The sequence below is a fragment of the Eutrigla gurnardus genome, assembly GCF_963514095.1.
Source record: "Eutrigla gurnardus genome assembly, chromosome: 5".
NCBI lineage: Eukaryota > Metazoa > Chordata > Actinopteri > Perciformes > Triglidae > Eutrigla > Eutrigla gurnardus.
Window position 1 is genome coordinate 29,021,481 of NC_139919.1, and position 26,954 is coordinate 29,048,434.

The 26,954-nt window shown below is 44.2% G+C and overlaps 3 protein-coding genes across 4 annotated transcripts; 2 read left to right on the top strand and 1 right to left on the bottom strand.

The window, feature by feature from the left end:
* The first annotated feature begins 1,643 nt into the window (after window positions 1-1,643).
* smad5 (SMAD family member 5) lies at window positions 1,644-12,199 on the top strand. 2 transcript variants are annotated; one of them, XM_084008983.1, is made up of 7 exons: window positions 1,644-1,871; window positions 5,053-5,991; window positions 7,320-7,619; window positions 8,739-8,846; window positions 9,961-10,182; window positions 10,292-10,548; window positions 10,658-12,199. In XM_084008983.1, the coding sequence occupies exons 2-7, from the start codon at window positions 5,589-5,591 to the stop codon at window positions 10,799-10,801; spliced, it is 1,434 nt and encodes a 477-aa protein (XP_083865109.1). In that variant the 5' UTR covers window positions 1,644-1,871; window positions 5,053-5,588; the 3' UTR covers window positions 10,802-12,199. The 2 variants fall into 2 exon arrangements, with proteins under 2 accessions (XP_083865109.1, XP_083865108.1); XM_084008982.1 differs by lacking the exon at window positions 1,644-1,871 and adding an exon at window positions 2,274-2,406.
* Window positions 12,200-12,752: 553 nt separating this feature from the next.
* Window positions 12,753-21,487, top strand: syvn1 (synovial apoptosis inhibitor 1, synoviolin). The gene is made up of 16 exons (XM_084009443.1): window positions 12,753-12,947; window positions 14,655-14,800; window positions 14,909-15,001; window positions 15,097-15,249; window positions 15,616-15,664; window positions 16,148-16,251; window positions 16,914-17,040; window positions 17,144-17,243; window positions 17,941-18,006; window positions 18,216-18,332; window positions 18,464-18,615; window positions 18,896-19,042; window positions 19,151-19,297; window positions 19,780-19,963; window positions 20,220-20,341; window positions 20,655-21,487. The coding sequence occupies exons 2-16, from the start codon at window positions 14,669-14,671 to the stop codon at window positions 20,861-20,863; spliced, it is 1,902 nt and encodes a 633-aa protein (XP_083865569.1). The 5' UTR covers window positions 12,753-12,947; window positions 14,655-14,668; the 3' UTR covers window positions 20,864-21,487.
* A 554-nt stretch (window positions 21,488-22,041) lies between these two features.
* On the bottom strand, window positions 22,042-26,882 carry gpr137 (G protein-coupled receptor 137). The gene is made up of 8 exons (XM_084009450.1): window positions 26,758-26,882; window positions 25,200-25,679; window positions 24,999-25,048; window positions 24,681-24,921; window positions 24,166-24,315; window positions 23,951-24,076; window positions 23,728-23,846; window positions 22,042-22,932 (listed from the first exon to the last, which is right to left on the bottom strand). The coding sequence occupies exons 2-8, from the start codon at window positions 25,593-25,595 to the stop codon at window positions 22,836-22,838; spliced, it is 1,179 nt and encodes a 392-aa protein (XP_083865576.1). The 5' UTR covers window positions 25,596-25,679; window positions 26,758-26,882; the 3' UTR covers window positions 22,042-22,835.
* Between the last annotated feature and the right edge of the window lie 72 nt (window positions 26,883-26,954).

Sequence of the window (26,954 nt, forward strand, 5' to 3'; positions counted from 1 at the left end):
CCTATTTACACTGTACAGCTCATCGTTTTTTATTAAAGATGATACTGGTATCTTATTGGTGAATTTTTTTCCCTCATTATTGTGATTCACAACATCATGTGACGACCAGGAAACCTCCTCAATTTCTGCTGAATGTAAGTTCACCCCAGGTTATTTTTTAAATACCTGACAAACTTTGGGGGTTTTCACAACACAAAGGTCAAAGTTCAAACAGAGATTTTGTTTATTTAAAATAAACCCTTTGAGCCTCTGACTTGGAAGCGAGGCTCGTTGTTTCAACATGTTTATAACCTGCCACTGAATGCCTCATTTCGCTGCTCTGTGTTTTAAAAATCCAGCATGTGATTCAACTTCCTGAGACGGTTGATGATGGAGGTGTTACTCATTGGCTGTTCTGGACACTCTTTGCCTGATGAGGTTGGGAAACAGGAAGTGATTCATTTCATATTTCTATCCATGAAATCATCTTCACAATGCTTTTTATTTAAACTGTCCAAAACGTTACTTCATTGCTGTTTGATCACCAGTTAGTCAAACCAGGTGATCTCTGGGTATTGTGGCGGCTAAATACAACGCAGAGGACGACAAAAATTAACAAAGTGGAATAAAACAGTAGTTAAATTTGTATGTTGGTGTGATAACCTCATCGTTTAACGAGGTGGTTATTTATTAATGTGTGTGATGCTGACTGTAATAAAGAAAATAATATGATTTTATTCAATGTGTTTAAAACATCAGGTTACAGTAAGGAACAGTGACCAGTTGATGCTTTTGGCTTTTCCATAAACGGTTTCTAAAGCTTTTTTTGTTGGTTGAGGACAGAAAAGTGCTTCCGTTTGTAATCGTGTGACTCTGGATGGTGAACAACAACACAACTCTTCTCTTTTACAACTTTGCACCAACTGAACCGCTCGACAAAGACCATATCGTGTGATCACTTGCAGCTCGGACTTCTTTGTAAATGAAAGTATTGTCTTTGCATATTGGCGTCGTGGTGGTGTATTTATTACAAGGGGGTGAGGCAGAGGGGGCTGGATTGCTATGTACTTGAGTAGAATTTTCAAGACAGGCGTGTTACTTTAGTATTGATATTGACCTGCTGCTAGCAAGGTGTGCCTAATGAAGTGGCATATATATATAATTTATTTTTATTTTATCCATTTGAGGGGGAATAATTCGAGGAGCTATGGCTTGCTAAATCAGTTCTTTTAAATTACTTCTTAAAACACATTTTTATAGACTTGCTTCCATATGATGTCGTCTTCTTAATTTTATTTTATTATTTATTCATATTATTTTATCTTATTGTTTTTCTACTCTTTTTTTTTAGCTCATCGTTTCTCTTAGTCGGTTGGTGTTCTGCTTTACTCCGTCAAATTGTGCAGTATAAATAAAGGTATAATTATTATAATTATTGTTTTGCATATTTATATAATGTAAGATTCAGTTAGACTTGCAAAAAAAAAAAAAACAGCCAATAGAAATGTCCTTTATATGGCTGTTTTTTACTGTATATCTTTTTCACAGCGCCCCCTCCCAAATCACTGGGTGTAGTTCGCCCCCTATCGGTTGAACGAAGTCATCGCATCTCATTCTGAATCTGAAGAAGACTGAATGAAGTCCAACATTCTCCGTCCAGAGACAAGCGGAGAGTAGCGGTTCGTCGACGGAAATGGCTGCGTGGAATAGTAATCATTAGTTCGTTTGGTCGCAGATAGATGGGTTGATAAGGCGGGCGGGGAGAGAAGTGTTACAGCTCGGAACGCGTGAGTACGAAGGACAAACAATACAGAAGAAACCGCAGCGCTCCAGACTGAGTGGAGCCGCCGCCAGCAACTTGCGAGACGTCCCAGAGCCGCAGCACGACCACCGTAAGAGCTACAACTTCACACACCGAGACGTCGTTAACGTATAAAAAAAACAATAACTCTACCCTGCCGATGGTTAATTTGTCTCACGCTAATTTGCTGATGTTAGGTTTATGATTGTAATAATCCAGCGGTAACTGTCAAACGTGTTTAAAAAAAAAAAGTTTGTTCACTCGTAACATTCCCTTATCTCTACGCGAGAAAAAGTGAAATTATGTTTTCGGAAGGTCATCCATTGAATGTATTATTTTTTTGTGTAAAATAATGATAGTGGAGTTGTTTCGGTTTGTGTTGTAGTTTTTTTAGGCCGTAATTCTGCTCAGCTGTAACACCCCAAAGCGAGCACTAATTTGTGTCGGTAACAGCGGAGTGATATGCACTCTGCGCCTCCCCACAGTCTCTCTACTTGTGTCCCAGGATCTGGGGAGGACATGGCGCGGGGAGGCGGAGGGAAGAAACGGTGGAAAAACGAGAGAAAAATCGCCTAAAAAAAACAAAAACATTATCATGACCCGTGTTCACTGTTTCTTTAAAACAGGTATGTGCCTATTTGTGTACTTATTTGAACTCCAGTTAGCTAACGTACATCAGCAGCGGTACGCTGGACAGAGAGGGAGAGAGACATAGAGCGACACAGAGAGAGCGAGAGGCTCGCCACTTTCCCTCGGAGGGCTAGGCTAACTGTTAGCATAGCTTAGCTCGCAGTTGCGAGAAGTTAAAAAAAAAGTTTCTGGAATGGAGGAAGGGGAGGAATGGTGAAGTAAACTAACCGTTAAAGTGGTAAAAAAATATCGTGACTAAACAAGTCACGTTTATAAGAGGAGGAAACAACATCCCGATCTGTTTAAACCTCCTAAACTCGATAGTTGTTGTGAGTAAAATGTAAAGTTAAGCTAAACAAGTTGTGTTCTGTAGCTAAGCTAAGCTAGTTAGCTTGCTTCATATGAGCGTTAACGTTTGACCAATGTTTTATTACGAATGTGCGTGTGTCCGTGGTTGTTGAATCAAAATGGAGTTTAATGGTATTTTTTACTGCTGTTTGGGGGTATTTGTGTAACGCTAGATCTACTTTTTTCCTCTTCTCTGGGGGGTGGGGGTGGGGGGGGTCTAACGTTAGTAGGCTACTCACCCGAATCCTCCTTCCATATTGTCTGTTTCCTGTACTTCATACTTGTCAAACATTTCGGGCAGATCTCGCAAAGTATTGTTCAGGAGTTTTTGTAGACTTTGTTCAAGAGAGGAGAATGACGGTGACGGCCTGTTAGCTTAGATTAAACTCTTGACTGTGATAAACAACAGCATGCAATGCCCCCCCCCCCCCCCCCCCCCCACTAAAATAACCAATATGTTGTTTTATAACAGCGATTTCTGTATGATGACTGTTTGCAGTTGGCCCTCTTTTTATCAGTTTGTTTACTTTGGCTTTTGAAAAGGAGTTTACAGTATTTATTATATGTGCACATTATCTTCAGTTGAACATAAACTGATTTAACATATATGAACGTTTAAAGACACTGCGCATGGGGGGGAGAATAGCATTTTGTTTGGTTGTATCAATTTGGAGAATACGTGACTGTTATTTTCAACATATGAAATATGTAGGTCATACATCCTTTTATTGTAAATGTATCTCACACACATGCTCAGGAACTCCAAGGAGGACCGAGACCATTTTTAATCATGCTTAGGCCAAAATTTGGCTTTGTGAAAAAAGTACGTTGGGATCAAGACTTGATTTGATTTTCAGCCTTTTTAATACATCTTTTGATGGTTAAAAACGGCAGAGCCATCAGCTTGAGCGCCTCTCACTTTTGTGGAGATGATCGGCTTTATCTGAAGAGTTAAGCTATTCAGATGCAGATCAGCTCTTTACGGATTGTTTGTCTATTCAGGCGAGGTCCGTCTACGACTCGAGCGATATGTTTCCGTTTGTTTCAGTGAGATCAGACGCGTCCTTATGTTGAAACCTCTTATTTGGCTTTGCTCACTCACTACAATGAACTGATGAATCACTGCCGATCCAGTCTAAAAGAGACCTAGCTTCATCCAGGTGCGACTGATCAGGTTATGTGGAAACCGACATGCTGGACCTTTTTTGTGTGTGTATGCCTACATGTTCCACTTTAGGGTTTCCCTCCGCTTTCAAGTTGATGCAGAACAATGAGTAGTGGAAGTGGGTGCAGTGCTGTTGGACAGCTGTGTGCTGGAAGGGAGGGATCGTGGGCAGAGATGGGATGAGGGAGGAAGCAGCTCTTTGTGGTCACATCCTTTTTGACTAAGGCCGTTTTCACAAGCCCCCAAACAGCTGCTGCAGGCTACATGTGTTTGACTGTCTGCTTGCCTGGGGATGCACGATATGGACAGAAGTGTCGGATATCACAGCATTTCATTAGCGTAGTTGTGCATCATACATTAATATGTGGAAGCAGCAGTTTGTTGTGGCAGCCTGAAGCAATAATACATACATTTTAAAGTGGTGATTCAGTATTATGTTTTTTGTTTTTTTTGTATGTGATTCATGGTTGTGCAATGAGAGATGGCTGATACTTTTATCAGCAATTTATATTATATCAAAGTATAGTTAATATACTGAGCTTGATTTATTTATTTCTCTCTGATTTTAGTCTTATCTGACCTTTTTATACACAGTTTAGTCATTTCCTTTTCCTTGCTGGTAGCAGACTAACCAGGCAGTCGTTTGCCTCTGGCCATGTTAGCATTTGATGATTTCCCCCTCCCCCATATCATCCACAGAAGCTTGGGAGAAAATATTGTTTTACTGTTACTTCATTTTAATTCAATTTAACTAACTGTATGTTTTCAAAAACATCCTTTACACATTTTGATACAACAGTGTTTCATATTCCTGAGTACATAGATATTGTTGGGAGCTGTCAGTGTTTCCCCTCATGTTTGTCTTTTCGTGTGTGACTGTCTGCAAGTCCTAGATATAACACCTATCAGATAATTGCGTCATCCAAGTTTCAGAAAGAGTCTCTTCATGGAAACGATGTGTCAGATCAAAAAGAGGACAAAGGGCTTTTTGATCATCCTGTCTGTCACATGCTGTGCTGAGCTTCAGACTTTATAATCAGATCTTTTAAAATATATTTTAATTGCAATGCCAGACAAATGAGCGTGTTGCTGATCTTTGCATGTATCTGCTGTCTTTCCTTTGTTGCAGAAAGCTTGTGGAGTAGAAGACTGACGCTGGACTGGTTGGAGAAGAAGCTGGGAGTTGTCGTGGTTTAGAAGCGGTGTCCTCTTTATTTCTTAGAAGCTTGCCCCGCTGAGACCTGCTGCAGCGTGTCAGTTCGACAGAGGTCCTGATCTCAGCTCCTGCAGCCTGCACCCCCTCCCTCCATCAGTGGTGGTGACCCAACTCCGGACCGCTTGCTGCAGGGTCCTTCCTGAGCAGCAGCAGCTGCGTCCTGCTTGCTGACTCCCCTCCCTCCCCTGCTTCCTGTCCTTGGTCAGACAAGGCTAAAGCCTCCTCTCCCCTACCCCACCCCTCATCTCTGTTGGCCTCTCATACTTTGACACACTCCCACTGACACATGTAAGTGGTTTCTCTTGTTGACCACACGTTCCAACACTGCTTTTAGACTACGGACACTAAAGAGATCAACAGCAGGGGACCTCCGGACCTCCTCGGTCCCCCTGGATTCATCAACCGCCTTTTAGAGGTCCTCCTTTTTTACCTACAGTACAGCATACAGCATGACCTCCATGTCCAGTCTCTTCTCCTTCACGAGCCCCGCAGTCAAACGCCTGCTCGGCTGGAAGCAGGGTGACGAGGAGGAGAAATGGGCAGAGAAGGCAGTGGATGCGCTCGTGAAAAAGCTGAAGAAGAAGAAAGGTGCAATGGAGGACCTGGAGAAAGCTCTGAGCTGCCCCGGGCAGCCCAGCAAGTGCGTTACCATTCCAAGATCACTGGACGGCCGGTTACAGGTTTCCCACAGGAAAGGTCTGCCTCACGTAATCTACTGCAGAGTGTGGCGCTGGCCGGACCTCCAGTCCCACCACGAGCTCAAGCCCCTGGAGGTGTGCGAGTACCCGTTTGGCTCCAAACAGAAGGAGGTCTGCATCAACCCATATCACTACAAGCGAGTGGAGAGCCCCGGTAGGTGCTCGCGTATTTTTCCGACTAGGGCCGTCAAAAAATATCGACTTGGCTTTGGGGTTATTTTTTAATACTGGAAAGTTAATGTTTAACACACAATCCTTACTACGTTATTTGTCCTGTTGATCAAATTAACATCGTTATCTCTCTAGATATGTTGTTTAAATCTAGTTTTCCCATGCAAATTTTAAACAGGGTGTTCAAAAAGACACAGTCATCACCAAATCTGTTCATTTTGAAATGTAGCATGCGTGTACATCCCTTTGCCCGAGCTCTGAGTAAACTGTGGAGCTGGTAAACAAATCCACAGAGGTCAGGAGGCTGTCATCACACACAGGCCTGTTCAACCCACCCCCTCCCTTTCTTAGAAAATCAATATCACTAGCTCTTTTGGAGTCTTATTAGGTTATATGCTTCTAGGCACTCCAGATTGGGTGTGGCATCAGAGAGTGGCTTACTAAATGCATCAACCACTCAGACTAAATCCCCAGCACTTTCTCATCACTACCGCTCCTCTCACTCTTTCTCTCTTTCTGTCACTCACACACACTCACAGATGACCTTGAGGCGACTGCCTTTTTGACATTAAGCTTGACTGCTCTGCTCTGTGTTGACCAGTTCAAGGATGTGGATCACACAGGGTCAGGACAGAATGCACGTCATAACATTTAAAAAGCAAAACCTCGCTTGTTAGCCTTGGAGGCATGACGCTTAGAATGTCACTTAGAAGATGATAATAAAGGCTGGGGGAAACGCGCTCTATCCTCTTGATGAGATTGAAAATGAAAATAAATGTGGATGGTCTCTGGTTATATCTTTACCAAGGTCTAAAGTGACTTTTGTAGAAATTTTTGTTCAACAAAACGAACTACTACTGATATCGGCTGCTTAAAAATTACGTTATTTGTTGAACTTTTTAGGATCTTGTGAGGGGCCTTTTTTTTTTAAAATATAATATATATCTGACATTTTAGAGGTCAAATGGTGAATCATCAAGAAAATAGTAGTTGCAGCCATAGTGTTATGCATGAGTGTGTACTATGGCTACTTTTCCGAGAACATGCCCATCAAGGGCTTCGCTTTCCAACGGTGTCTGCATTTCCCTGTTAGAAATGGAAAGGATGCATTATTAACAAGGAAACACATTTAAGAACGATATGTCCCATACTTAACTCATGTAGTTAACGACGTGTGTGTGGTAGACATGACTCCTTTACATATAATGATCCATTCGTTTAGAAGTTATTAGAAAATCCACCTTGTGTGCTGCTTTAATTTTCAACAGCCAACTCATTTTCCGCCCCCGCCTTCTTTGTCCCACCATCCAGTGCTCCCTCCTGTCCTGGTACCGCGGCATAGCGAGTTCAACCCCCAGCACAGCTTGCTGGTACAGTTCCGCAACCTCACCCACAACGAGCCACACATGCCCCTGAACGCCACCTTTCCAGAGTCCTTCCAGCAGCCACACAGCGGGGGCGGCAGCAGCAGCGGGGGCGGTGGAGGCGGAGGTGGAGGAGGTTCTTTTCCCATCTCGCCCAACTCTCCGTATCCCCCTTCTCCAGCCAGCAGTGGTACTTATCCAAACTCTCCTGCCAGCTCGGGGCCCTCAAGTCCATTCCAGCTCCCAGGTACGCCAAACACACTCGTGTACCTGACCCTGGGCAAGGTGCCAAACTATTGTCTTTTTCTCCTTGTTTTTTGTTTGTTGCCGTCAAGTATCCAACAACAGTCTTTTTTTAAAAACTTATGTAAGGAACATATTTAACAATTAAGTAACAACCTTCTATCAGAGATCCAGGTGAATTTGTTTTAATATATATTTAATATGGAAAAAACCCAGTCAAGGAAAGTCGTGGGTGGACTTCATTGAAGCATCAATTTGGTATGTGTTTCCTAGACTGTCCAATTCCCAAATAGTTCAAACCTGTGCATGATGCACTTTGTTATTATGCAGTGGAAAATGTTGTTAGTAGTACTCTAACCAGGTCAAGCTATTATATTAATTCAAATCAAGCTACACCCCTAAATGAGAACAAAGGAAATGCCAGCTAAGCAGTGTCCAGCAGAGCCAGGGCTGCTGGCTGCTGTCAAGCCATGAACTCGGTGGACCAGACTGCCTTTCTGTCTGTGAAACTGACTGGAGACAGAGCAGATACACCCAACATTAAGAACTGAGACATTCCTTTCTGCCATTCTCAGTAGTCTTGATATATATGAAAACATTTGGACTATCCAGATGGTGCTTGTGCTTTTAGTGTGTGTGTGTGGACGTCCCTGCTGCTGTATCTGTCTGGTGACTAGCGCTCTATTCTGCTCCAGTCCAGATCTGCTGACACATCCGGTCGCTGCAGGCAGTCAGGCAGAAAAAGTTTTCATGGCATCATAGGATTTTATTTGTGCTGAAAAGCCCATGATGGCTATTTGTCTACATTCTCATAATCATCTAAATGTTCTCAGTGCCATCTAAAGTGGAGTTTTTTTGTTTTCCCCCCTGCATTGTTGTTGTTTTGTTCCCCCCGTGTGCTTCGGTGTGGGCTTGGAAAGCTCATATTGCATCTCTGTTGGGAATGGGTTAGCATGTGGATTTGCATCTGAGGAATATGTGAAATCTGACCCCATTTCCGGGGTACAGATCCTGACATGATTGTCCGAGTCTAGGGAGGTGTGTGTGTTTGTGTGTGTGTGGGGGACTATTAGCCAGCAACAACTGGTCTCTTCCTCACTAACTGCTCTCTTTAATGTCTCAGCTGACACCCCACCCCCAGCCTACATGCCCCCTGACGAGCAGCTGGGCCAGGAGAGCCAATCCATGGAAACAAGCAGCAGCCTGGTGCCACCGAACATGGCCAGAGGAGGTGAGGATTGCTCTCATTGACATACAAGAAGTGCAATATGACGGCTTATCGGCGTCTGAGCGGTTTACAGTACACTTGAGGCACTATTTGATTACTCTGGAAAATTGAAAAATGTCCCCCTCCATCTCTTCATATTTGTTCGTGCTGCTGAATGGCACCGCCTGTAACAATTCACTGCTGCAAAAGTGAAAAGCCAGGCCCCGGCCCTTTTCATTGGCCTGCCCTCTTGCTCTGCGGTGGCATTTGCAGCTGCAGCACTGCAGTGGTCTCACACACCGATTCTGCAATACTGCCATAAAGAAGATCCGCCGTTACGCTGGCTTTGCTTTTTCACGCTGAATAAAAACAACGGCTGCTTAATGCCGCCCCAGTGTGTGTGATTTCAGATGGCATGCTGGCATGGCAGGATCACAAGGCGCTGCATTTAACCCATCGGCGTACAGTGTGATGTATAACATAGGCCGAGCAGTGTTACCGGTTTACATGCCGGTTGATTTGTAAGGATCTCGGCTGCTGTACATTAGCTGCTTTGTTTAAAATCTCGCTGTGGTTGGCACGAATGACAAGTCATCAAAATGTCACACCCATCGTGGCGTCCTTTTCATACAGACGTCGGCTCTGTGATGATTTCACCTCCTCTACCTTTTCACACAGTACAGCAAGCAGAATACAACAGTCCCGCCTTGCATTTTAATGCCACGTGTGCTGTTGTTAATATTGAATATTTGCCAAGTCTGATCAAATATTTATCATAATGTAACCTGACCATCATCTTTTCTTTACACAGTTTACATAATGTTTTGTGTCTGAGGAGAGAAGAGAACTGAATAACTAGTCTTTTCATAACAAATAGTTAACTTATTAATAAATAAATGAATCCTGTCACATACGTTTTAATATACCTGTATATTGAATGGTTTTATGAATGGATGGAGATGGGCAGCATGTGCTTACTGGTAATGGGTCCATAGTGATCACTCACCATATTGCTTTTGTACCACAAATCTTAATCGATGACTTATGCCTCCTAGGAGATGTGTGTGATGATGTCATCAGCTAAGTGTATGACTCATCCTTTATCAATCGAACCGTGTCGTGTTGTGCAATTTGTCAGACGTGCAACCGGTGGAGTACGAGGAGCCGAGTCACTGGTGCTCCATTGTCTACTATGAACTGAACAACCGCGTAGGTGAGGCTTACCACGCCTCGTCAACCAGCGTGCTGGTGGACGGCTTCACCGACCCTTCCAACAACAAGAACCGCTTCTGCCTCGGACTGCTGTCCAACGTCAACCGCAACTCCACCATCGAGAACACCCGCAGACACATCGGCAAAGGTACGGCTCAGTCACCGGGGAGGAGGCGTGGTGTTGTTGTGTTACGTTGTGTGTTTCCTGCAGAGTCCTGACCCCTCGGCTGTCTTGTTTTTTTCCCCCTGTTCACCAGGAGTGCACCTGTATTACGTGGGAGGGGAGGTGTACGCAGAGTGCCTCAGCGACACCAGCATATTTGTCCAGAGCCGTAACTGTAACTACCACCACGGCTTCCACCCCACCACCGTCTGCAAGATCCCCAGCGGATGTAGCCTCAAGATTTTCAACAACCAGGAGTTTGCTCAGCTTCTGGCCCAGTCGGTCAACCACGGCTTCGAGGCCGTCTATGAGCTCACCAAGATGTGCACCATCAGGATGAGCTTCGTCAAGGTAAGGGCCATCAGAAGGCAGAGGGGGGAGGGGAGGCAGTACATGTCTCATCCTTTCTCTGAACAAACGCCATAATCAGTCGTTAAATGTTTGTTCTGCCTCCTCACAGGGCTGGGGAGCCGAATATCACCGACAGGACGTCACCAGCACCCCCTGCTGGATCGAGGTGCACCTGCATGGGCCCCTCCAGTGGCTGGACAAGGTGCTCACACAGATGGGTTCGCCTCTCAACCCAATCTCCTCTGTGTCCTAATGGTGGACTCGTGGGAGATCCTTTCTACTATTTTTTTTATTTTTAACCTGTATTTTCTCCCCCCCACCCCCTAAGTGATTTATAATTTAAGGTGGTCTTAATGGCTGAACTGTTTACACTTAACTTTGGGAAGGGATTTTGAACTCTGGCTGGAAATTCAACAAACAGCAACAGCCGGAGCAATGTTGTTGAAACGGTGACGTGACACAAGCAGATACCCGGAAATCAGATGAGCTTCCATCGGGGCAGTAACGACATGGACACACTACTGCTCCACGATGCCACGACACCTGCAGGAAGCAAGGGCTCCCTTTTTTGTCACATTTGAATCTGTCAAATGTTCTTTTTTTTTTTTTTTTGCATCAAGTTTTTAATGTTTTCCTGAAACGTTTTTATTTCTCTGTATGTGTAGTTTTTAATGTAGCAGAACTGTTTCACTACTCTGCCTTATGTCCGACCAGACAAAATGGAATTTAACTGAACACTTTTTCTTACGTTGTCTCGACATCAGATATTTACAATTTAAGATATAGACACTTTTATGTTTACCGTTAGGCTCAGATATAACAAAATGCTTTCTTTTCATAGTCTCTACTGCTAGAAATGAACACTGAGCTACTGCCTTTTTTTAAAGGTTACGTATGCCAACCTGATAGTTTTTGACATGGGAGATCAATCACTGAACAAGTTTAACATGCCATAAGCTAACAACATTGTGAATGTTACACCTATTGCAACAGAATTAGTCATTTATGATATAATCGGACGACGGATATCATTTTTGATTCTTGTTTGTACTCGAGTTCAAGTAAGTGACTATTTTTTCCATACTCACTGTATTAACAATATTGTGCACTCGTGGATTTTGTGGAGGCATATTCAATTTTGACGTGGGTACCAAGGCATTATGTTGATAGATTATTGACTTCAGTAGCTCAATGAAATAAACAGGTTATGTGGTAACAATGATGTTTTATTCCTGCTTTTCCGTTTCAATTTTAGTAATACATGGCAAGTTGCAAATGAATTAGGATGGACATTTACTTTGATAGAATTTTCTATATTGAATATTGATCTACCTGTGATCACCTTGTTTGAATAGTTGGTATTCGATGTTTAAATTCAGCATGGGGACACATTCTTGAATTTTTTTTTCTGCTTCTCTTGATGCATTAAGGAAGTTGACATTGTTTTGTTTTAACTCCTTTTGAATGAATACAAAATTAAATATTAAATGCACGTTCCAGAAAGCCACACATGGAGCCAGGAGTAGCTATGCTTGGATTAGCTGAAAAAAGCCTTGAAAATGTCTTCAAGATCTAAAGATTATCACTTCTTTATCAGCTAAATTAAGGCCAACTACTGGTTTAATATTCATTAAAGAACTGACTATTTACATTAAGTTTCCTGGTGAAAAGACATAAACTCAACCCGGCAGATATTAAATTATAATGCAACACATCTATGTACTTAAAAAGTTACATTTCTGAAACTCAATGGAGGAATTCTGGGATTAAAGATGGATAAAATGTACTTAAAACATTTTTAACCACTTTTGTAGACTGATTTGTACTCATATTTGTATATTACATAATACCATAATATTTCTACTGGAGGTTTTTTTAACCTTCTACTGGATAATTCCCATTACAGTGCAGTACAGCAATGTGTAATGTAACCTCCAGCCTCTCAACTTCCTATTGGTCCACGTTTGGTATTTACCGTAAATCCCCCAAAAGATGGGCAAGGAGTTTCTTAACATTTACAAATGCGCACTGCAAAGCTTCACAAATACAACTGGGAAATATGTTGAATTAATAAAACGTTTAACAACGTCTCTTTATAACTGATTTATAAAATATTTTTGTTTACCGTTTGTCACAGTGATGTGTGAAATATTTCTTGCGCCATATTATTACCGTCGCAGCCGGATGTGATGTGGCTCCCAAGGAGCAAGCCAAAGATAAACACGTAGCCAGCCACAGCCAAGCAAGCAAAGGGGGTGGCGAGGATAATATATATTAGAGAGAGAGGCTGCCGTGACACGATGGGAATGGAGTAGTTGCCAAGAATAAAAGAGATCCGAGCAGGCAAGGAGACGTACGTCAAAGTGAAACAGGAGCGAGTTTCCGCGGACGTCGAGTCGGTGAGTCCCGCTGAGCGCTGACAGCTGTAGCTACCTGCTAGCTGGCTAGCTAGGTAGCTAACACTTAGCTAACTAAGTCTGGAGTACAGTAACGGCGAATACGCACACACGCAAATAAATGCATCTTTATGAGACGTCTAATCAGCTTATTGGCTTGTTTATATATATCCTGCAAAGCTATTACAAGGTTGTTTGGACTTCTTTAAAGATTTAGTTCTTACAACGTAAGCGTTAAATGTTAGCGAGCTAAGTTAGCTTCCTACAGCAAAGGTACGTGTCGGTGTTGAGCTACTTTTAAATATGCGGACATGAGAGATACGGTGGTTTATCACGTCGCATTCAGTGTGAGGGATGTAGCATTAGTTAGCTGTAGTAGCATCTGTGCAGGAGGAAATGACACAAAGATGCTAACTAAATAGTTGAATGGACATTTTACCGGCATTGCATGTTTAGTTTGGTACAATAGAAGATCAATAACCACATTCACCTCACTGTCCAGCTGTGACTTATGTCATGTAATGTCAGCTGTAAGCTTCATTATTTATTTTAACAAACGTGTATAATAGAATAGTGTACAACTATTGATCAAAGCTCATTTAATATGCTCATCAGATCAGTCTAATTAAGGGTTTAACACTTGTTCACCTGGCAGGTTGACCACTGACACTCAAACAGCCCAACAATAATAATATTTAAATTTTTTAAATGTATATAGCACCTTTCATGAAACCCAAGGGCGCTTTACACAAATAGAAAACAAACAATTTAAGCAGACAAACAAACAAATGAGGCAGGTGACAGGGTTAGGCTTTCTGCTTGAGGGTTTGGTTAATGTGTAAAAAAAGAAATGTTTATTTGACACATACTGACTCCTGCAAATATGCCCCAATCAGTAACAAACACATCACAGGGTTGCGGTCACTGGAGCCAATCCTTTCACTTCTGAAAACACTGCTTTGCATCAGTGACGTCGTGGAGTCAAAATCACATCTTCGTTGTCTTGAGATATGAGAAATGACGCACACGCAGCCAAATGACAAATTGTATTTGTGAGATGTGCAATTTCTCTTGGATTTCTTCAAATCCAGTGATTTGTATCAGCAAACGAAAGGCTAAAATCATTGCCATTGACTATATCATCCAGACAATCATCAAACTATGCTTAAAATTCTTAAAATTATAATAAAATGTACTGGAATTGCTTTACATTTCAGTAGGAATAAAATATTGTTATTGCTTCCCAGATAAGTTGTCTTTTTTTTTTATTACTGAGCATTATCTTTAGTGAAAAATAATCTTGAATGAGATGATCATTAATCTTAAGGTCTCTCTGCATAAACATACACTCCTCAGTAAGGGTGCTTCCGAATGCCCCATAAGCCTCAGATATCGTAATTATTTCCCTTTGATTATTATGTTTAACCTCCTAAAAGGTTAATCTTGCTGCGATGAGAGGCACCATTTATAAACTCACATGGAGTGGCATAATCTTTGCCAAAGCGTTCTTTATTAATGGATAACCACATAGTTTGCAGAGCAGATTTCTAATTATAGATGACTGACGAGGCGTGTGTGAACACACCTTTTTAAATATGTATTTGCAGTTAATTAAAAAAAATATAAATCAGTGTTGCTGTTAGAGTAAACCAAAAAGACGGCCTTCTTATTCTTCTCTTTCTCCCGTCATCTGTTTTTTTCCCGCCACAGTATCTGAGTCCAAAATGGTGCGTGCAGCGCTGGTGACCGCCACCAGTCTGGCTCTGACCGGGGCTGTGGTGGCGCACGCTTATCTCCTCAAACACCAGTTCTACCCGACTGTGGTCTACCTCACCAAGAGCAGCCCCAGCATGGCGGTAAGAGCACGGCTCAAGTCCAAACTATAGTTAAATCAGGTTTTACTAGTCGTATCTATTTTTTCTCAGTGGCATTGTGACCAATCAGCGTTTCCCTTCTGCTATCAGGTGTTGTACATTCAGGCCTTTGTGTTGGTGTTTCTGCTGGGGAAGTTCATGAGGAAGGTCTTCTTTGGACAGCTGAGGGCTGCAGAAATGGAGGTAGGAGCAGCTGTCTTTGTGTTTAATGACCACGGTTCGTCCAATCAGCTGTCATTTTGTTTACATACATTGATGTTTTTCCCGTCAACCATCAGCATCTCATCGAGCGGTCCTGGTACGCCGTGACCGAGACGTGCCTGGCATTCACCGTGTTCAGGGACGACTTCTCGCCCCGCTTCGTCGCCCTCTTCACACTCCTGCTCTTCCTGAAGTGCTTCCACTGGCTGGCCGAGGACCGGGTGGACTTTGTGAGTGACGGGAGAGGCGTCTCCCTTATCTTTACATGTTTACTTAATCCACTGTATTTGTGTTTCCTCCATTGATTACAGGTTTAATAAAAAAGGAGACGCGGGGCAAAGAATGGGCCAGATGGTGTGTAGCGTGTCAGAGCTGAACAAACATTGCTCTTTGGCAGATTGGTATTGATTTACAAATTGAGTGCCTTCCGGAGCCATTCTGTAACTACAACATGTACTCTTTAAGTGTAGTGAAGTGTTGCTGAACAAACTGTTGATATCAAGCAAACTGGAACATCTTAGAGGTTTCTGTGTAATAAATGATCAAAAGGACATAAGTTTACCTTGTAAGTAATGTGCATGTCTGTCTCCTTCCAGATGGAACGGAGTCCAAACATATCTGTGATTTTTCACTTCAGAGTGTTATGTGAGTACACGTTATCAGAGATCCTTCTGTGTTGGCCTTTTCTTTTCTTTAACTTCCGCTTTTATCTCTTTCCGCTGTATCGACTCCACTTATGAAACAAGTGTTCACGCTGAAAGAAACTGTATGCAAACCAGTGCTGCTTGCACGTGAGGCCCAGGTGCACCGCAGCCAGAATAAGTCCCATTAATAGACTTTAATAACAGTTTTCTATACGCTACTCCTAAAGCCTGTCATCTAAGTAGCTTACTGTACTCAAACTCTGGTTGCTCTGTCAACAGGTCCTGGACATATATCTGGTTTAGATTTCCAGAATCAGTCCCCAGCTATTAATCTTTAAATCCATCAGATGCATCTATAAATACTCTATAGATGTACTTGTTTATGTTGGGCCAGAAAGGTGCTCTTTCCTATGTTTCTGTAGAGCTTCTGCATGTAGAACCTGCAACCCCTCACTGATCAGTGAATATTGGTTGTTTCCTGCAGCTCTCATGGGACTGCTGGCTGTCCTGGACTTCCTGTTTGTCAACCACGCCTGTCACAGCATCATCACCCGAGGAGCCTCCGTCCAGCTTGTGTTTGGATTTGAGGTTTGTCATACGAGTATTTCTAAAGGGGCTTATTTAACCAAAATAAAACGGAATAAAATACCCGACATAGGGCTTGACATAATATGGATGAGGCATGGGACGATATGAACATTTAATATCACGATATAAGCCAAAATAATCAGGATTTATGATATTATCCTGATAACCATCAAAATATGCTTAAAACTAAAACATCCTGGTATCACTTTACATTTTACATGAGGTAACAGATAAGACACCTTTTTTATAGCGAACATCCTTTTTAGTGAAACGCAATCAAATACTCTGAACTAAAATGGTCATAAATCATAAGGTCTCTCTGCATAAATGAAGGATAAAGACATTTTAAATTTTTTATTTTGTTTCCTGTATTTTTTTAAAATCAGGCTTCTTGTGGTTTTAAAGGCTGGAAGGATTTTCTGAATTTACCAGACTTTTTTATAGCTGTTTTATTATTTATCCACATTACTGCTGATTATTTAGTAGAATAAAAAGATTTCATATTGTAAATATTGTACGACGGCACCAACAATCAACCCTACAGCATCATCTTAATATGAAGGTGTTGGGTCAGAGATCCTGTGATATTTGATTTTCCCCGTCTAACCAAACAATAACACAGGATTAGTTAAATCCTGCTCGTACCATGTTCTCGTTCTCAGTATGCCATCCTGATGACGATGGTGCTGACCACCTTCATCAAATACCTGCTGCACACGATCGACCTGCAGAGTGAGAATCCCTGGGACAACAAGGCCGTCTATATGCTCTACACCGAGCTCTTCACAGGTAACACGTTCACACACATTCATCCTTTAGATCAATACTTCTCTCTGCTGTTTGCTTCTACACTGTGTGTGAACTTCAAGACAAAAAACTGTTTTTATTTCAGGTTTCATCAAAGTGCTCCTGTACATCGCCTTCATGACCATCATGATAAAGGTCCACACCTTCCCCCTGTTTGCCATTCGGCCCATGTATCTGGCTATGAGGTGAGTTACTTCCACTACTCACAGACAGTAGAGTCCCCAGTGTCCCCCCTTTAAGGCCTTAAGTCCTGAACCCTCAGGGACTTAACTAACCTCACCTGGTATATGGTTTCTATGCAGGCCTACGGCTGATAGACTGAATAGACCGTAGCTTTAACTCAGTGTTTTACTGCCTGATTTGAACCAGTTGAACGCGACCTAATTATCAATTAATCTATTCACTTGTTTTAATTAAAAGTTATTCAAGTGTTGTATGTTCCATATTAAACCATATTTTATGTTACATTTTCTGTGCTAATGTGTTATATTAATTCCTCCGGGGACTTCCCCTGGTAACCTCCCTGTGTGTAACGTCATAACGCTATGAATTGTGGGTAATTTCTTCGGGCAATTTCTGCAGAAATGCAGACTTACAGGAAGTGTGTATGAAGTGCTCTAAATGTCGGGACAGATGGAAACGCTCACGGACTTTGAAGTGAGATCCAATCAGAAGTATTCTTAAAATGTATCCAATATGAGTTTGGTTTAATTTCCAAAATCTAAATTGTTATTTAATCTTTTAAGCCACGTTTCCAATCTGTAAAACTCAAACAAAGGTTTAATATAATATTTAGTCACTTGATGTTTAGGATTCATTTTTAAAGCATGTTTTTATTTATTTATTTATTTATTTTTCTCTCTCTCTCTCTTTTTCTTTCAGGCAGTTCAAGAAAGCCGTAACGGATGCTATAATGTCTCGGAGAGCGATCCGCAACATGAACACGCTGTGAGTTCAGGCTCTCCTGATTACACTGTGAACTCCTTATTTGTTATTTTAGTGATCATGTAATGGTGTAAATGTGTAAATGAATGTCCATTCCCCATGTCGTGTTATTGTTTAGACGAGCTCTTTCTCCGGTTGCAGTAAACCGATATACGTTTGTTTTGAAAGCAGGCAGTACGTTCACCTCTCCTCTGACCTTTGCCCTCGCTCAGATACCCCGATGCTACCCCTGAAGACCTGCTGGCCTCGGACAACGTTTGTATCATCTGCCGAGAGGAAATGGTCACCGGAGCCAAGAAGCTACCTTGTAATCACATTTTCCACTCCAGGTGAGTCTGACTCGGCAGGAAAAGATTCTGGTCCGCAGGACTAAAACGTAGCTGTCTGACGTTGTCGGCATGTAAACGAGTCAGTGTAACGAGAACCTGTATGTCTCATGTAACGTTGCTTCCCCCTCCAGCTGCCTGCGTTCCTGGTTCCAGAGGCAGCAGACCTGCCCGACCTGTCGCATGGACGTCCTCCGCGCATCCAACAACAACCAGGCTCCAGCCCAGGCCCCGCCCCCTGCCCCCGCAGCCCCCGCCAACGCCCCCGCAGCCCCACCCGCCAATGGTGAGAGTCCGGTACTAGATTTGGGGAAACTGCCTCCAGACGATCATGAGAAATTACGTTCACGACGATGAGATGGCCAACAGCGAGGCATAAAAATGGCCTCAAATGTTTGTTTCTAGAAAACTCAGACAAATGCTGATGAATGTTTAAATTCCACCCAGAGGGGCTCCAAGTCTTTACCGACGACTGGTTCAATGATGTTTTAGCGGTCTTTGCCAAATGCACATTTGAGCCCTTTTCCAGGCTGGTTAGGCTCTGTTTTGCTCCGTCTCCTCACCAGTGGCCCCCGGCATGTTACCCGGCTTCCCTCCCGGCGTCTTCCCCTTCTGGGGGCCCTTCCCTGCGGTCCCCCCCCCTGCTGCTGCTCCCGGTGCTCCCGGTGCTGCCGACGCCCCACAAAGCAGCACGGAGGCCTCGCAGGCCGCTGGTAAGGACGGATCACTCAACATGCAAACCCATGTTTGCATGTTCTGGATCATATCTGTATAGTTTTATGTCTCTGGGATAACGTGTGTGTGTGTGTGTGTTTCATCAGGTAGCAGCCAGGCCGCCGCGTCCACTGCGGACGCCGCTGCAGGTGCTGCTGCTCCAGGATCAGCAATGCCAGGCTTCCCCTTCACCTTCCCGCCTCCTCCCTTCCCCTCTGCACCGTGGCTGCCCATGCCTCCACCTCCGCCCTTCGGTAAGCCGTCACGCTTGTAAGACCCGAGGCTCTTATTGTGAAAGGATGAGCTGCTGCAGAGAGAAGCAGAGAGGGGAGGAAGTACGGTGCTGGTTGACTTGTGAACTTTAGATGCATATTGATGGTAATATTGTCTTACTTCTCTGTTTAGCCTTTGTTTTAGGAAGTGACAAAGCAACATATACTATGTGTGAAAGTCACCAGCATTTCCCACTACTAGACGTAAAAACCTGCATTTGTATTTATGATGGGATTCTATCGTGATTGAGTGATGATGAGTTGATCGTTCTGTCATCGGGAGAATCCTGAATAGTCACTAGTGACTTTAAAAAGCTGTCTTGAATACAATTTTGATGAGCATTCACATTAAAAGTGCAAACTTTAGGGTTAAATATTCCACTCAGACAGATGATGATAAGTTGTGGATCTAGTTTCTTTCACCTGGACCCGTTTGTGTTGATGCTCCTCCTCTTCTCCTGCAGTGTCCTCCATGCCTCCTCCCCCTCCCTCTCTATCCCGGCTCTCCGAGGAGGAGCTGAGGGAGCTGGAGGCGGACGGCCGGCGGGGCCTCGAGGCCCGGCTGCAGTGTCTCCAGAACATCCACACCCTGCTGGACGCCGCCATGCTGAACATCCACCACTACCTCAGCACCGTCACCACGCTCACGTAACGGCCTCCTCCTTAAAACGACACTTTAAAGGGATACTTCACCCGTTTGAAGTATAGTAGAAACCCGCTAGTATTTCCTAATGTCGTGCATTATTCCATCTTGCTAACTTGAAAAGTATTTTACATTTCGACTACATATATGACCAACTTTCACCGGTGAAGTATGCCTTTAAGCTCGAACTGATCCCAACATGCAGCTAGCCTGCTCACGCTATTTCCTTATTAATAAGCTAGAACTATTGTTTATCCACAGTCCTCGGGCCGGCGGCGGAGCAGCCAGCGGCGGAGCAGCCAGCGGGACCAACGAGGACGCCTCCCCTCCTGCAGCGGGCAGCAGCTTGGACAGCCCCGGCCAGGAGGAGGACCCTTCCAGCTGTAAGTGATGTCACGTTGACTTGAAATATTGAATTGAAAAAGCTGTCTGGCTTGTTATCGTGGTAGAGACGTGAAAAATAGACATTCTGATCATCTTGTTTAAGATTATTTTATTGTTTTAACAAAAAAAATCTGTGATACAATAAATATATTTGTTTGACAAAATTTAAAGCGACATCAGGATGCTTTGGTGCCATTTTTGAGTTTTATGATTATCGGGATAATATCGGCGAAATCACAATTGTTTTGCCAGGATAATCAACGTCAACCACGAAGACGATGATCCCTGATTCAGATTGATGTTGTTTTTCAGCTGAGCCGGCCGACGCGGCGACCGTCTCCTCTCAGCCGGCCGACTCCACTTCGACCGCCTCGCTCACGGAGCAAAGAGAAGAGTTGGGCGATGGAGCGGCGGCGGGGGAGGAGGAGGACGGAGAGCCTAACGCCGCCGAGCTGAGGCGGCGTCGCCTCCGTAAGCTGGAGACGTCCTCGCCGCCGTCCTCCCCCCCTCCGGACAACTGATGCACGCGCTCGGACTCGGACACATCGCTCTTGGACCGACAGGAACTCTTGGAGCCGACTGGATCGTTTTTTTCGGGGCGTCGGCTCTTCATCGCCGTCCGCAGGCTCGGGGTTCTGACTGCGTCGGGTTGGACTCCGCTCACCCGGACAGTTTCTGTGTCGGACAGCAATAGCACTCTATTTGCCCCCTCCCCCCCCTCCAGAATGACTCCTGCAATAAGAAGCAGCTGTTCAATCAGGTGGAAGACGAACATCAAACCCATGTATCGGCCCGAGAGAGACGATGTTTGGATTTGTGTTTGGTAGTTTTACTGTCGGTGAAGTCTTGATTTATTTTTTTTGTCTAATTCAGCGTTCTTCGGTGCCCCCCCCCCCCCCCCCCTCCACCAACATCAACACCTTACACCTGGATCGGCGTCGGATCCGGTGAATTCAGAATCAAGGGGGGGGGGGGGAGTCTCATCGGCTGCTTTTTTCGGTTTTCCTTCTCACCTTCGCCACTCTTGTTTTGCCGCCGCGGTCGCTGTAACATACTGATTTATTTGAATGTGTACATACTGTATAAAGAGTTTTAATAGGATGATCTGTACATAATGCAGAATAAACTGTTTGACTGATACACGGCAGCGGCACAACGCGTGTGTTGGTGTGTATGTCCGGGTGGAACCAGCACTCTGTCTCTGGATTAGAGAGCTGGAAGATTAAACTCGTTGTCTCTCGTCACGTTTATGATGAAGCCTTTTGAGTCTGTAAGCACTAATCTCAGCCCTCATGTCTGCTAATACAGAAATAATCTTAGCATTATTTATTCAAGAAGATTCAATCATCCAGTATTCCAGTGATTATTTTCTTTTAGACAACTTTCAAAATAATGTTTGATGTTCAGCCGACCTGAGTATCAAGTAAATTATTTCCCATATAATTAGTTCCAAAATGCTGTTCTTCTTTCTGGGAACCTTCCTTGGACAATATTTAGGAAATGATGCAGAGATCACAGAACTGTAAAGTGTAGCCAAATCTAAAATACATAAAATACAAGTAGAGCAAATAATCACCAATAAATGAGATTTAAGTCAATCGTTGAAACTAAACGTATACAGTAGTAGTTCTGTAGTAAATAAAGAGGGTGTACACACAGCAGGTACGTTTTCTGCCTAGCAACAGACCAAACAAGCTAATTTTCCATTTTTTTTATTGGTTTGTTGTTTACATAGTAAATATCAATCATGTGGTAAAATCAAATCTGAGTGACGCGTTATGAGGAAACCTCATAAAAAGGACAATTGATTTTTTTAAAGCTACAATTAGAACCGTAATCGTAAAAATAAGTTAAACGTCCGTCAGAATACAATCATACAGAAAAATGGAAGAAGAAATCAAATGTAACGTTTTAAAATTAAAAAATGATTCAAAACTTTTTAGTTTGCAAAAGTGACGATAGAACGGATGTAGCAGACGAGCAGCTGACGGAGCTGCAAACACACTGAAGGAGCTGGGTCAGTTTCATTTTGGTGTTTTGGCAAGATTGTAGGAGAAATGTCTTTATATGACGACTCTGAGCTGATTTCCTGCCAAACGTCAACACGACAGTGGTCGTCGTAGACACATGACGGAGATCCGTCACCTGTCTAGTTCAATGAGGAATGCTAACGAAGCTTAATGTGCAATCTTTAAGGAATTGTAAGAGCTAGTTTACCTGGTTTCATCAACAACAGAACAGTGACTCGTTTAAAATAACACATTCACTGAGTCTCACCTTTTTCCTTTTCAAGGAGATCGATGAGCACGCCACCAAGTTTGTTCCCTTTTGAGCCACAAATAAAAACAGTCAATACAATTCAAAAGCTACAAGGTGCATATTCACTGTTTGTTGACGACTTCCTGAGGTTTTTCAGTGCAAAAAAAAGTGTTCACGGACTACCGGCTGGTGTCCGACCCTGACGACCCTAATGGGGGGGGTCACAGGTCCAGGTCAGTTCTGGGGGGTGGAGTAGAACGTGTGGTGCTGGTGGCTCTGGTCCGGAGGTTTGCTGGCGAACAGGAGAGGAGCGGTTTCTGATCCGTACCAGCTGAAACAGGAAGTAGGAGCATATATACGTCACAAAAATCACTTTTTCATCTGATCTAGATTCATTAAAATCATGAGACGCCCCCTAAAGCATCCCCTGCTTTCTGGTCTTGTGGACTCTAAATGGACCTGTCAATCAGCAGATAAGCCCCGCCCCCTAAAGCATCCCCTGCTTTCTGGTCTGGTGGACTCTAAATGGACCATAATGTACTAAATGAACATCATGCTGGATTTAAGAAGACTTGAAACTAGAGATTGAGACCATAAACTCATGTTTACAATGTTTACTGAGATAATACATCAAGAGAGAAGTAGGACCATTTTCTCATAGACTTCTATACAACCAGAGAGGAGTCGCCCCCTGGTGGCCAGCAGAGAGAAGTAGGACCATTTTCTCATAGACTTCTATACAACCAGAGAGGAGTCGCCCCCTGGTGGCCAGCAGAGAGAAGTAGGACCATTTTCTCATAGACTTCTATACAACCAGAGAGGAGTCGCCCCCTGGTGGCCAGCAGAGAGAAGTAGGACCATTTTCTCATAGACTTCTATACAACCAGAGAGGAGTCGCCCCCTGGTGGCCAGCAGAGAGAAGTAGGACCATTTTCTCATAGACTTCTATACAAGCAGAGAGGAGTCGCCCCCTGGTGGCCAGCAGAGAGAAGTAGGACCATTTTCTCATAGACTTCTATACAACCAGAGAGGAGTCGCCCCCTGGTGGCCAGCAGAGAGAATGCAACCACCAACTTCCATCAAGTCATGGAATATCTGTGTGTTGTACTGACTAACTGGACGGCACCTTAAGTGTGTATTTGTACTGCGAGCCCACGGGATGGGCGCGTCCTCGTCGCTGCCCTGAGGGTCATCAAAGAAATACGGACGAGGTAGGACTCTGCTGCTAATGGCCGCGCTGCTCGTCTGAGAAAACCAGAAAGAAAGTAAACAAATGTGAAAACGACTTCCACAGTTTCATGTTTCATTTCTCACTTTCTTCACTCAGTTGACGTTTCTGTCTGACGTACCTCTTGAGCAGGCCGGCGGACTCTGAAGATGAGGATGAGCAGACTGGTGGGGAGCAGCTCCCATATGAAGAGGATGGCGCCGAAGGCCAGGTAGCCCCGGTCACCCAGCTCGCTACGCAGGTCGGCCTAAAAAACACACACACACACACATTTTTACATCAACTCTATCATGACGATGTGAAAAGCCACCAACACTAGAAGAGTCGGATGCTCACCTGGTCGGAGACGTTGTACCAGTCGAAGTTGAACGACTCCACCCGGTGGCTCTGGGACAGAATGAGCACCGCCAGGTTGTAGCAGGCTCGACTAGCAAACAGCAAGATCACTGCTGCTCCCAGAGTTGCAGTCCGGCACACCGTGGTCCCCTGATCGGGTCGGAAAGAAAGAAGAAAGACAGCGTTGGCCTGGAGCTCCATCAGAGGAGGCTTCGTGTTTAAAGGGGCATTTACGTGAATTAAGTAAATAATCAAAGTAGATGCAGCAAAATGGGTTAGCCTCACTTTTAGCCCCTGGTTTTGGATCCTACAATTCCCATAATGCAACTCATCTTTTCCTGGAAAATGTCCCATGGTGGTCCACCAGAGGGGGGCGGGACTTAGCCTCTGTTAGACCCTCCCTGACTGGTAAACACCCACAATTCCAGTTTGTGAGATTATCTCAGCAAAGTCTCTCCGAGCGCCATGCTGAGATAAACCCGATGATGTCATAGTGATGTCAACGCGACGCTCACCTTGCTGAGCAGGTAGGGGCTGGTGGAGCGAGAGTGTTTGGCCAGCAGCAACAGCAAGGCGGCCAGCAGCACCGCGTCCAGGATGAAGAGCGAGTCGTTGACCAGAACCCGGACCAGGACCAGACTCCAGGTCCGCTCCCCGGGCCCGCCGCCGGCCCCTCTGCCCCCGAGAACCGCGCAGGCGGCGTTGACGCAGAGGAAGACGGCGCTCAATGCACCATACGCGCACCTCGCCATCCACCTGACGGAGACACGGAAGTTCAAGTCGTGGGCCGAGTCTCAATCAACATAATCTGGGTTTCTTTATGTGTAACTTACACTCCTCTGTCAACGTCGGAGCTGTACGTCTCTCTCACTTTGAGCAACACCTGTGAAACACGAGAGAAGCAGCAGAGTGAAAACACAAACATCTGATGGTGAGAATGACACTGAAAGCAGTCTCTCTAAAGCTCCACACGGTTTTATTTAACAGCTGGTGACCCTGAAGGGAAAACCCCGTCCCGTTCTGTCCCGTCTCACCTGAGTGAAATACAGGTTGATGAGGCTGAGCGTGAAGAACTGCAGGCAGACGGGGAAGCAGTAGAGCAGCCAGTAGACCGCCACGGGCAGGTGGTTGGCCTCCAGGGCGTTACAGAAGTAGAAGGAGAACAGCGTGGTGCGGAGGGCCGCCCACAGCAGGCAGAGGAACAGGAAGACACTCTGGTAGCTCCATCGTTTGTGCCTGTAGAGGTGGAGGAGCCAGAGCTGGACGTAGACCACCAGGAAGAGTCCCGCGTACAGACCTGTGTAGAGGATGGTGAAGCCCAGCTGGACCGATGGGGCGACGGCCGGACGCAGGGGCACCGGGACGGGCCCGGCGGTGGTGGAGTTGGGAGGAGGAGGGGGAGGGGAGGAGGCTATGACTGGAGCTTCCATTGGAGCGACTAACTGTCCATCATCACACAGAGAAACTGACACAAACGTCTCCTCTCAGCCACGACGGCGGTTCACGTGGGAGACCTGAGACAAAAAACCACGAGAAGGTCAGGAGGTCATGAGGCGAACACTGAGCCAGACAGGCGACGTGGAGGGAATGTGTTTACCTCAATGACATCAATATGTTTGGACAATGTGACCTTATCTATGTTTTGCATCACTGCATTTATCGATAAGACCGATACCACGTCATGTTTTTGATGATCAATTCTAGTCTCAACAGGAACCAGTTCCTCTCCTCTACATTTCATTAATCATTTAAGCTGACTGTGCAAATAAATCATATGTTGTGGTGCACTCGCTTCTCCTTCTCCACCGCTGTCGATGCGTCACGTAGACAGTAATTAACAGTCTCACTCACCTTACAATGATTGTAACCCTTTAACAAATAATTAAGCAGTCATAACGTGTTCATAGTTACTCATGTTTTCCCAAACTGGGCCGTGTCATGAAACTATATAAACCTTATATAGTCATGTATCCTAATACACCCTGAAATAACAAGTGGTCATTAAAAAAAACTAGCGAGATCACAAACTACAGATAATTATCAATAACAGGTTATTCAATATCTCAGATGAGGATGAGCTCTTACTTTATCGGTGATGATATGTTGTGGTTTATTTCTTTCTACAAATGTACTTATTGTAAATCACAAGTTTTTTTTTTCTTATTTCAAATTCAAGTAAGAAATCTTAACTTTAAAAACCATGAATGACGTCACAACCGTGTGAACTTTCCCCAGCTGAGACGACCTTAATGTTGATTCACAGACAGTGAATATTATTATTATATCATTATTAAGGCTTTCTCTCTCATTGTTTTCGACGTTAACGCCTAAACTTTCCTTACATTAGTGGGACATTAGGCTGTCACGTGACGGGACATCTGAAGCGCAGTAACCGGCTTCCCTTTGCTCTTTGGAACATAAACAACCAGGCTCGACAAACGGCTAAAGCTAGCGTTGAACTGAAACTAACTTTGGTAACGCGAATCAATAATCACATAATTTCTGTTTTCACTCTGTTATTGTTTGGTTTTATCACAAATAAAATGAATTATATAAACAAGGCTGTCAGCGACCATTTAAGGAAAACAATACCTTTAAGTTAAAGTGAACGCCGAGCTCCCGGATAAACAGTACAGACGACGGCGGAGGGTAAATCCCTTATTTCCGGGTTGTGCGAGCCTCGCTCGTATTGGTCGCTGTGGGCACGTGGCGTGGCCTCACATTTACAGTGGGCGGAGCCTTCACTTTGAATCAAACCGCCAATCAGCGATGACAGGAAATGGCGGTTT

Coding starts and splice junctions, on each gene's coding strand:
- smad5 (XM_084008983.1), top strand. CDS start 5,589: ATGACCTCCATGTCCAGTCTCTTCTCCTTCACGAGCCCCGCAGTCAAA. Junction 7,620..8,738: donor AAGTCCATTCCAGCTCCCAG/GTACGCCAAACA, acceptor TTAATGTCTCAG/CTGACACCCCACCCCCAGCC. Junction 10,183..10,291: donor CCGCAGACACATCGGCAAAG/GTACGGCTCAGT, acceptor CCTGTTCACCAG/GAGTGCACCTGTATTACGTG.
- syvn1 (XM_084009443.1), top strand. CDS start 14,669: ATGGTGCGTGCAGCGCTGGTGACCGCCACCAGTCTGGCTCTGACCGGG. Junction 18,007..18,215: donor ATCCGCAACATGAACACGCT/GTGAGTTCAGGC, acceptor GCCCTCGCTCAG/ATACCCCGATGCTACCCCTG. Junction 19,043..19,150: donor GGAGGCCTCGCAGGCCGCTG/GTAAGGACGGAT, acceptor GTGTTTCATCAG/GTAGCAGCCAGGCCGCCGCG.
- gpr137 (XM_084009450.1), bottom strand. CDS start 25,595: ATGGAAGCTCCAGTCATAGCCTCCTCCCCTCCCCCTCCTCCTCCCAAC. Junction 24,922..24,998: donor TCCGACGTTGACAGAGGAGT/GTAAGTTACACA, acceptor TGTCTCCGTCAG/GTGGATGGCGAGGTGCGCGT. Junction 24,316..24,680: donor GCCCCTACCTGCTCAGCAAG/GTGAGCGTCGCG, acceptor CGACCCGATCAG/GGGACCACGGTGTGCCGGAC.